This window comes from Poecilia reticulata, linkage group LG13 (assembly GCF_000633615.1).
Source record: "Poecilia reticulata strain Guanapo linkage group LG13, Guppy_female_1.0+MT, whole genome shotgun sequence".
Taxonomy (NCBI): domain Eukaryota; kingdom Metazoa; phylum Chordata; class Actinopteri; order Cyprinodontiformes; family Poeciliidae; genus Poecilia; species Poecilia reticulata.
This window is the reverse complement of record NC_024343.1, coordinates 32,601,062-32,612,114: the sequence shown is the minus strand read 5'-3', so window position 1 is coordinate 32,612,114 and position 11,053 is coordinate 32,601,062. Positions and strand designations below refer to the sequence as shown.

The 11,053-nt window shown below is 38.6% G+C and overlaps 1 protein-coding gene across 1 annotated transcript in view; it reads left to right on the top strand.

Annotated features, from left to right (window-relative positions):
* The first annotated feature begins 3,238 nt into the window (after positions 1-3,238).
* LOC103475235 (transient receptor potential cation channel subfamily V member 1-like) overlaps positions 3,239-11,053 on the top strand; it is a 13,582-nt gene continuing 5,767 nt past the window's right edge. The window contains exons 1-9 of the mRNA XM_008426703.2: positions 3,239-4,192; positions 5,625-5,773; positions 7,252-7,404; positions 7,491-7,628; positions 8,204-8,502; positions 9,301-9,477; positions 9,791-9,946; positions 10,023-10,118; positions 10,203-10,273. Coding sequence (XP_008424925.1) covers positions 4,044-4,192; positions 5,625-5,773; positions 7,252-7,404; positions 7,491-7,628; positions 8,204-8,502; positions 9,301-9,477; positions 9,791-9,946; positions 10,023-10,118; positions 10,203-10,273 — 1,388 coding nt within the window. The 5' untranslated portion in view covers positions 3,239-4,043. The remainder of the gene's footprint in view (positions 4,193-5,624; positions 5,774-7,251; positions 7,405-7,490; positions 7,629-8,203; positions 8,503-9,300; positions 9,478-9,790; positions 9,947-10,022; positions 10,119-10,202; positions 10,274-11,053) is intronic.

Here is an 11,053-nt window from a genome sequence, read left to right as displayed (position 1 = left end):
TTTTAAAGCTCTAACATCAGTAAGTAATGTTTCTCCTTCAGCATAAGACCTAAATTCAGTATTTGACTTGAATTGTTTACATCTAGAAAACCACTGGAAGCTCCTGCTTGGTACTGGGGTGTGGCTGTAATTCACCCTCCCCAGTGCAGTTTGCACATAAAACGGGTATGTATTGTTTTATTGCACCCATACAGCTCCATAACACCAAAAATAGCAGTTATTTATATATATCACATATTGGAAAGCTGATCCTCCTGCTGTGGGCTGGAAAGGATCCTCTGGTTTGGGGTGAAGTCATCCAGCTCTGGTAGGTGACGATGGTTTCCTCTGTCTTCTGTAAATCACCTGCTAACCTTTTGATTTAATTCCAGCTTCCAGCTGCGGGCGCTTGCTGCAGAGGTCAGCTTGCTGCAGAGGTCAGCTTGCTGCAGAGGTCAGCTTGCTGCAGCAAGCGGGCCGCTGCGTCTTCTCCCGTCATGAAAGCTTGGTTTGAAAACTCGTATGTTGTCAGGTTCTTTTTATGTAGGTTGAGAACCTATCAGTGGGTCTGTGGGTTTTCTTGTTATCAGTTTGTGTAATTTAATGTATGTTGAACTATAACATGCTTTTTTTAATTACAAGTTTCTGATCATTACTGAGTTAGTAAGTAATATCATAAAACTGAGATAAAGGGCAAGACTAAATTTTCCTTTTCAAACAGAAACGTTTCAGTAAGATAATTATTTTGTTCTTTATGTATGATTGCTTACTCATTGCTTGTTTTGGTGTTTTTAAAACATGTTTGAAATAAATAAAATGAAACATTTGGCAGGTTTTTCCTTCCATAAATCTCTGTTACTCGTAAACATTTCTTCACATTCAGACGTTTTAGTCTTTTTACTCTGAGCGTTAACGACCCAGAGCTGAGCTGAAAACTGTTTCAGCGCCGCTTCACGATTTATCAGCAAAACTCAGACAGTCTGTGACGGAACCAAGAAACTTATTTTCTTTTCTATTTTCTCTGTTTTGATCCAAATATGTAAACATTCATTCATCTTGAGTTAGGACAATATTTAAAATATGAGGGAGGAAATACAGACACGTTTTGAAAATATGTATGTTTTCAAAGCAGCTGTGACATCATGAGTTTCCAATATTTAACTTATTAATAATCAGGTTCGGATCTTTGTCATATGTTATAATCACCATTGGAATATTTTACTCTGATGAATCGATAAAATAAAAGAGATTTATTCTCTTAAATGAGTGACAGAAAACTGAACTTTACATTTTTTTTTAAGACTTTTATTTTGGAGCCAGTTCCTTAAACCTGAAAGACAAAATAAAAGCTGCTGGTGACTCAAAGTTACATTTTAACATGACAGAAGAAGAAGAGCTAAAGCAAAACTTAAAGTCCTTTAAAAGTTTCAGCATTCAGAGAGTCAGGAAAAAACCAGTCAAAGTTTATTTTGCACACAGATGAACAGGTTATAAAGAGAAAAAGTCGGAATGTCAGATTAGCAGGAAGATTGTTAAATTTCTCCAGATAAGTGTGATAAAACCAAGGAGCGGTTCGTTAGCATGATCGGCCATTTTGTCTCGTTTCTATGTTTTTATTAAAAACTTTGACTGTTTAAAAAAACAACCTGAAGTCAAAACTTTCCCTCATCTGGCAGCGAGACCAAACGGACCGGAAACGATTCCTAACGGAAGCGTTGAGTTTCCGGACACGAAGGAGTTAATAAACCCCGCAGGGTTCACCAACAAAGATCCTCTCTGGAACAGATGCAGCACTCACACAGAAACACAAACGGAATCCCGACAAATACACTGCAAAAACTCAAAATCTTACAAAGCATTTCGTCTAGTTTTCAGTGAAACTATCTTAGTGCACTTTAAATAAGACAAAACTATCTTACAAGTAACTTTTCAGCAAATATATGAGCTTGTTTTAAGTCAATGATTCCTTAATATTGATTAAAAACTATCAGTTTTACTGGCAGATTATTTCACCAATAATATGAGAAAATTCTTTTGTTATAAGTGAAATAATTTTCCAGTGGAAATAGTAGTTTTTAATCAATATTAAGGAATTATTGACTTAAAACTGAAGTAGTTTTCAGAATAATATTTGCACTAAAAGCTAAAACAAAAACACTTTAGATTTTGTGTTTTCAGATCCTGTGATGGAGAGAAAACGTCAACAAAGGACTCACCTGTAAAATATCTTTTACATGTGAGTTAAACTTTGTTTAATTCACATGAACTCTGACTCACTCGTTAGTTTCCAGTTTGTAAACTCGATGCCTTTGTTTTACTAAAGACAAATGATTTATACATTTATCACAAAAATATGACTGAATGGACGACTTATTTGCTAAAGATGTTAGTTTATTGTTGATCACATCAACAAGAGTTGTAGTTTGTTTTTTTTTTTATCTATTTTTTTGTGGCAAAGTTTCTTTCAGCATCTTCAGAATAATAAAATAACAGATGAGTAAAAAAATCCACAACATAAAACCGTTGAAACTAATAATTACAATAAATAATTCATACATGTTAATGCACAGCAAAGTATTTCCAGTGTCAATATATTCTATTTACTGTGTATTTATTGACCGATCAAACAGACAAACGTGTTTTTGGTTAAAACAGTTTGTTTTTTTTCAGGAACTTGTTTTTTTCAGTGTTTTATTCAGGGAAGCAGCTGATTGGCGCAGAGCAGATACAAGTTTTACTTAACAGTAAAAAGTGCCGGAGAGTAAAACTACTCTTAGATTAACACGCTTCCCAAAAGTTACTCAGGTAACGTAAGTAATTAACTCACCTGTAACCCCAGATCCCGGATCTGAAGTCAGGAGCAACGGCGCCCCCTGGCGGCCCGGATCTGCGTTGCAGCATCCTGACCTGCTGCGTCCCTCACGTTGACACGATGTGGACAGGAAACGAGTAGATTCTGCCAAAAACCCCAGAAATCTGAGACTAATCTCAGGAATTTCCTAGAAAAAACAAAAAACTTTCTACAGTTTTTAAAAATGTTGACTTTAGGAAATGTTTTGAATTTCACAAGTCAACATTTTTGACTTGTGAAACAAACATAATTTTTTTAAAGATTTTTTTCTGGTAAATTTTCAACTTATTAAACTCAGAAATGCTCAATTTGTTTTCTGAAAAAGCAAAAATTTACCCCTTTTTTCAGTGGCCCTGATTTGTCTTTTTTCAGAAATTGTATTTTTTTATTTTCTTGGAGTTTTTTTAAAGTTGTATTTTGGTGAAATCCAGATAAGTTATTTTAAACTGTTCTTATAAAAGATAACTTACAGTAGACTAATATTAAATATAAGCACATTTTTCAGTAACTATTCGGATTAAATGTTGACTTCAATGTGCAAATGACTAATAATCCTGACGGTCTCAACCTACTTCACCTTTAATTAGTTTTAAATATAATTAACTTCCTGTTTGAGCAGAGATGCTTTTGTTTTGAAGGGACTATTTCTTGTTTAACTGTTGGTGCAAAGGCAGCTTAGCAACAATGAAAAGACAGAAGATAAATTATAACGGGGCGTAAAAACTGCAGCTCCTGGACTGACGGGAAGTTTATGATGTAAATAAGTTCTTGTTTTAAATATTGTGTGATTTAAACTGTGTGAATTTTATTCTGAAGGATTTTTGCTCTTCAGTAAAATTTCTGGATTTTCTTCCCACTGAATGAAAAACAAAAACTGACCAGAAACACCTGCAGATTTCCATCCTTAAAATATAAAAATGTCCACTAAACTTTATATTTCTGTCTGTCTGATGATGTAATTTTTAAATATTAAATGATAGATAATTTGATCAGTTAGTCAGTATTTTTTAATTGAGTGATTTCTTGCCACTTTCTACTTTTACCTGAGTGAAACATGTTGAAGTGTTGCTGCTTCAGACAATAAACATGTCGAGGGCGGAGCATCAGCGGTAAAAACCCATGACCTCATCTGTGCCTCCGCTTTGTTTCTCCACCTGGAGCTGCAGCTCCTTCACCTGCCGCCTCATCAGGAGCTGCTGCTGGTTTGTCCACCATGGAAAAGGGAGGAGAGGCAAACGGAGCGGACCAGGAGCAGCCAGAGAACGGTCCAGACCAGGAGAAAGGAGGCCTTCTGTCTCTGCTTCAAAGGGAAAACTCAGAGACGGCTCCTGTCCCCATGGACAGCAACGTCTTGCTGTCAAGGTAGGTGCTGAACCGGCCAATCGCGGCTCACCTGCAGCAGGGAGACGCCAGGTAAGGCGATGGTGTCGTGTTTCGTGTAAACAGCTCAGTGGACGTCCTTTTTGTTCGTTTCCTGTGACCTGCAGCCGCTTCGCTAACAACAAACAGTTTCAACCAGTCAGTTAAGTTTACTGCACAGACACCAGTGATCATCAATAATCATCGATAATCATCAATGATCATCAAATATGTTGGTCAAACTTTCAGTACGGTTCTAAAGCATCTCTGGGTTTTTAGCTCAGATCTAAAGGAACTCTGTGTTTCGGATGTTTGTTCAGTTTTCTGGAAGTTTGTTCCAGATTTGTGTTGCATAGAAGCTGAAAGCTGCTTGGTTCTGGTTCTGTTGATGCAGAGGAGACCAGAACCTGAAGACCTTTACTGTAGTTCAGTGATTTTAAAGTTTATTCTCCCAGTGTAACGACTTCAGAACCGGCCGATGCTCCGTCCTCCTGGTTTTAGTCAGAACAGCAGCAGCAGCAGCTGTTCTGGATCAGATTCCTTTAGACCTGTGAAGAAACTGCAGCAGTAATTAAAGCTACTACAGAAAAACGCATCAACGGGGGCGGGTAGAGACTCCAACAATTATACCAAAGTAACAGCAGCACTAATTCAACATGTTTTTACTGAAGTAAAAGGAAAAAGTAGCAAGAAATTACCCAACTGGGAGTAAAAATGTATTTGGCAAAAACTACTAAATTATCAAATAACCATTTAATATTAAAAAATTACATCATCAGACAAATCAAAACATAAAGTTGTCATCAGGCAAAACACATTTTTTTTCCCAAATCAGTTTCTTTAAATAAAAATTAAACTTTAACAGAAACTTCAGCTGTTTTTCTGTCTGGTGAGTTTCTGGTTGAAACATGTTTGATTTTCATTCAGTGGGAAAAAAAATCCAGAAATTTTACTCAAATAAGAGTAAAAATATTTCATAATAAAGTTACTCAAGTAAAAATAACTAGTTACTCTCCAACTCTGCACATGGACGAGTTTCTGTAGATTTTTCTGAGACGTTATAAATGTTCTCCAGGTGATGGAAGGCCGGGTTTGTAGCCGTGTCTATGTGGCTCTGGAGGTTCAGGTCAGAGGTCAGAGGTCAGCCTGATGTCCAGGTTCCAGCTGGAATAACTGAAGCTGTGTGTTGACTGTAGATTTATAACTGTAGATCTAGAGTTACTAATCTCTAACTATAGATCTATAACTCTAGATCGCTCCTCTTTATGTCCAAAGATAAAAACTTCAGTTTTGTTTCTGTTCAGCAGGAGAAAGTTAAATGTGTTCTAATCATCCGTTCAGTGATTGGATGGTTCAAAGGTCACCTGGTGACATCATAAGGTGGAGCGGTGACTCTTCCTGTGATGAATGATTGTTTATCGTCTTCCTGTGTCAGGCCGCCGCGTCGCCCCGCCGGCGGCAGCACGCCGTTCACCAGGGAGAAGCTCTTCACGGCGGCGTCTCAGGGCGACGGCGCCCAGCTTCACGGCCTGCTGGACTTCCTGCAGCTTCACCGGAAACGGCTGACGAGCCCAGAGTTCAAAGGTCAGGGACATGATCACCGCTTCATCAACCCTACAAAAAAAATGTAGGAGCTGCTTTAGGTCAATAATTACTTAATATTGATTTTTAAAGTTTTTTATTTCCCTTTTAACATGAAAAACTATGTTTGTTATGAGACAAACAGCTGTTGACTCATAACAAACAGTTTCATCTTATTTCACGTGAACTAAGATATTTGACTAGAACCTAAACTAAAGTTACTATGATTTTGTGGTTTTTCAGAGTAAAAGCTGCAGCATTGCTCTGTTATTCTGATTCGGGATAAAACCAGAAGGTTTCGTTTTTTCTCTGTTAAAAGTCCTTCAGGCTCAATGCAGGACTATGGGCCTTACCAAGCTCCGCCCATAAACGCCCCACATGGCTGCATGTCTCACAAACAAAGCCTCGCTGAGTTTAGTTTCTATGTAAACATGGCGTCTTCCATTTCGACTGACTCTGTAGAGTATTTCTGAGTCGATTAGTTTAGCATTTCTGCCAGATTTTCAAAAAATATCAGCCTGGACAATGGACAGGGGAACCAACAAGTTCATGTCATCTTTTTTGGACGGTGTTTGAGCCACGTGATGCCTCTAACATTGTGCGAGTTGCAGCGAAATGTTACTGGTCGATGAGGAAAACAGCAGATCCTCAGCATAAATATAGCTGTGGACAAGATCACTGATGGCTGTTGTTCTTTACGAGGCTGGGTAAGTCGGGCATTCATGGTTTTGAGGGTGATTTCTGTTGGAAAATGTTCGAATGTGCCTAGGCCTGATACACGGTACTCGGAGGCTAACACGATTAGCGTGGCTAACACAATTACAGTTTAGTAAAAATCCTTTTCAGGTGAAATAAAAATCTTTAATGTATGTCAGATTCGGTACACATTGCATATTGATCTGTTCAGCTAAGAAAGGCAGTAACAGACAGGCTTCAGGATGTAGAAGTTGTATCGGTACTGCCATTATGCTGCACTTGGCTAAAAGGTTTTCTTAATGGATGTGTTTATTATTGACTTTATTTTTTTCATTCACTAAACACAAAGAAAGCAAAGCAATAATACCAGACAATCAGCAGACACTTTTTTCTTATTGATCCTACGACGGTTGAGCTGCAAATGCGGTTGTGCACAAGCTTTGATCCAAGCAAGGCTTTCCGTTTCAGATTTTGGAAATCTGTGAATTTTAGTTCCACAAACACGATCAGGATACCTGACATCGCCTGTACAGATACCCCACTGACGGTGGAGAACCATTCTTTTTCGAGTCCTGACGCAAAAACTTTCTGTCTGTCTGCTAGTCCACAACGTATATTAGCGTGTTTTTACTACTGTAGCTTGTGTTTGTGAGACGGTCACGCGTGTGGTAGCTGCACTGTGACGTAAAATGGGCATTAGCCAATGAAACGCGGCCCCTGTGGTAAGGTCCATAGAGTTATGATGTCTCAGTTATTTAACTGAATTTGTTTAATTATTATTACAGATGAATCGAATGGGAAAACGGCGCTGCTGAAAGCTTTTCTGAACCTGAAAGACGGCAGGAACGACACGATCGAAGTCCTGATGGACATAGCAGAGAAAACCCTGGACTCTGAAAGCTTCATCAACGCAGCGTACACAGATCCTTCTTACAGAGGTAAGAAAACAAACCTTGGAAATGCCGACAGTTTGGTGAGTTTCTGTCAAATATAAAGGATTCGTTCCCCTTGAAAACCCTCCCAGGTCAGACGGCCTTGCATGTGGCCATTGAAAGACGAGCGCTGCACTACGTGAAGCTGCTGGTCCAGAAAGGAGCTGATGTCCAAGCCAAAGCCAGCGGGACATTTTTCCAGAGGAACGCAAAGCTGGGCTTTTATTTTGGTGGGTAATTTCCTCCAAGAGAAATAAAGATGCTTTAGGGCCGGAAGGAGTAAAGTTTCACCAAACATCTCAGATATTTTGAGATTAATCTTAGACATTTTCTAGATAAAAAAAGGACTTTTTGAAATTTATGAGTCTCAAAACTTGAGCTTTTCAGGATTATGAAACTTATAAATATGCAAGTTTTTTTCTACAAAATTCTGAGATTTTTCTCAACGTCTCTGAGTTTTTAATAGAAAAAATTAAACTTTTCAAAAAGAAATTTTCTTGTTTTCTGTCTAGAAAAATTCTGAGATCAATTCAAAATTTTGGGGGGAGTTTCGCAATTTTTTGACTTTTTTTTCCAAGTTTTTTCCTGTGAGATAAATTCAATTGTTTTTTTCAGAAAATTTGATAATTTTTCAAACTCAGAAATGTAATTAGTTCTCTAGAAAAAGTCTGAGATTAATCTAAACATTTCTGAGTTAGTTTTTATAGTGTGTGTGTGGAAATGAACTCCCTTTAATGGCCCTAACTCCGTTGTGAACGTCCCGTCCTGAGTTGCACCGGTGGGATCAGGAGTTTGTTCTGCCCAGGCGAGCTGCCGCTGTCTCTGGCCGCCTGCACCAACCAGCCAGAGGTTGTTTCGTTTCTCCTGGAGAACCCGCACCGCAGAGCCGACCCGGCCGACCGCGACTCGCAGGGGAACACCGTGCTGCACATGCTGGTGGAGATCGCAGACGACTCGGCGGAAAACACGGAAACGGTTGCAGAAATGTACGACGAAATCCTGGTTCAGCAGCACAAGCTGAACAGCAAAGTCCAGCTGGAGTCGATGCAGAACAACGAAGGTCTGACTCCGCTGAAGTTAGCAGCCAAACTGGGCAAGATCGGGGTGAGTCCGCTACTAACTGAGCCGGGGTCAGATCTATGGTGATCAGGTCAGATCAGCGTCAGATCTATGGTGGATAGAAACAGAAAAGAGGATTACATTGCTGCCAAAAAACTCAGATATTTGGAGATTAATCTCAGAAATGTGCAGAGAAAAACGAGGAAATTTCTCAGATTGAAAAGTCAAACATTTAATAGAAATAAATGAGTAATTCTGAGAAAAACAAGAAGATTTATGAGTTTGAAAAGTTTGCTATAGAGAAAAAAAAACTCAAAAATTTTGAGACTGATCTTAAAACTTTTGTAGGAATAAAATAAAGAGAAAATTTTAAGATTAATCTCAGAAACTGTCTAGAAAAATCTGAAATTTCTCAGCTTGAAAAGTTGAACATTTGCTGGAAATTTCTTTTTACATTTTGAGCTTAATCTCAGAAATGTTTAAGAAGTCAGAGTTTGAAAATTTGCCCCCAAAAGATAAAAAACTAAAATGTTGACGACAAACTCAGAAATGTTCTTGTAACAACTCGGAAATTTTGAGATTAATCTTATAAGTTTTCTAGAAAAAATATGGAAATTTTCTGAGTATCAAAAGTGGAAAATTTTTGACTTTGGAAATTCAACTCTATACAGAAAATTTCTGAGATTCATCTCAACATTTTCCTAGCAAATTTTCAGCTGTTGAAAATGTCTGAACATTGTAGCAAATGTTCCAACTTCTCAAACTCAGAAATTTCCTCTGGGATATTTCTGATCTTACTCTGAACATATCCGAGGTTTTTGGCTCTGATGTTTCTCCATACAGCTTTTCCGCCACATGTTGAATCGAGAGTTCGTGGCTGAGGAGACGCGGCAGCTGTCCCGGAAGCTGACGGAGTGGGTCTACGGACCGGTCCACTCCTCTCTCTACGACATGAGCGACATGGACACCGACGAAAACAACTCGGTGCTGGACATCATCGTCTTCGGCAGCGAAATCCCGGTCAGTACTTTAGACTCTAAATTCATTTTTTAAGTTTAGCTTAAGATCTTTTTTTTGTGAGTAAAATCAGGCACTAAATGAATAATTATGTACCAAGAAACTAAAATAATTAATATTTATCTGCATCTATGATGCAGCCGATTTGCTGACTTCATGTTTTCATTTCAGTCGATGCTTTGAGTCAAAACAACCTTCATAAAACAAGTTATTAGATGAAGGAACGGCATTAATAACTGCATAATTAAATCTATAAACTGTGTCACATGAAAAAGCGGCTGTAGAGGATCAGCCTTTTCCTGTAAATCTGTTTCAGAATCGTCCAGAGATGCTGCAGGTCGAGCCTCTCCGCAGCCTCCTGCAGGACAAATGGCAGAGATTCGCCTCCAAGCTGTTCCTCCTGAACTTCCTGTCTTATTTGCTGTACCTGGCCGTTTTCACCGCGGCGGCGTTCAACAGAAAAGACGGACAGGTGAGGCAGAAGCAGGGATTCAGCTGAATGATCCGCGGAGTCGTAACGGACTAACTGTTGGTGTTTTCCCTCTCAGCCGCCGTTCCCGGTGGAAAACGTCCCGGCGGATCACCTCCGCTGCCTCGGTGAGGTCATCAGCGTCCTGGGAGCAGCCAGGTTTCTCTACAAAACTGTACGGAAACAGAAAGAAGCCAAATGTATCTCATGACTCTGTCTGGGTCGGCTGCAGTAACGCGGCTTGTGTTGAAATGTGCAGATAAGCATTTTCAGGAGGAATCCCCCAAACATCAGCTCTCTGTTTACTGATGGATTCACTGAAATTCTGTTGTGAGTATCATCACTTTTCTCCTCTAAAGCAAACAGACCAGACTGCGGATTTTTCTGACAATTAATCAGTAATCAGATTAAAAACTGACACATTCTGCAGATTTTTCAGGTATCCACTTATCCATTAACTTTAATTGCTTTTTTCTAAGAAAAAAGACAATTTATTGCCTAAAATACAACAACAAAGCATTTATTTAATAAACACTTGATAATTTGTAGCAAAGGATGAATAGATATGAGAAAACAGAACATGTGTAAAGTTTAGGCTGATCTGTTGATTATTTTGGGATCAACTGATTAATCGCAAAAGGTGCTTAATAGGAGATTTTTATTGATTTATTCTATTTTTAACAGAATTTGAACCAGATGAAACTAAAACTGCAGAAAATGTTTTTTTTTTAATCTTAAATGCAAAATATTTATTTCTTGTAGTTTTTGCTTAATTCTTGCTCTTAGCGAGTCGTTTTTTTTTTCAGCAAAAGGCCTTTTTGGAGTCTCCATATAATGATTAAGTGATTACTAAATTAGTTGATTAGTTCAATAATTGATTAATCACAATTAATATGATTCTTTCAGTTATGCTTTCCAGAAAACAGAAATCAGAAGAGCGAACTGAACATCCTCCTAATAACTCAGTAATCTGATAAGAGTCTCCAGGCACAGATCTGCTGGTGGTTCATGTTTATGTTTCTCTTCCTGCCTGGTCACGTCCTCCATGTTTGTAGTTTTCAGCAAGCTCTTCCTGCCTGGTCACGTCCTCCATGTTTGTAGTTTTCAGCA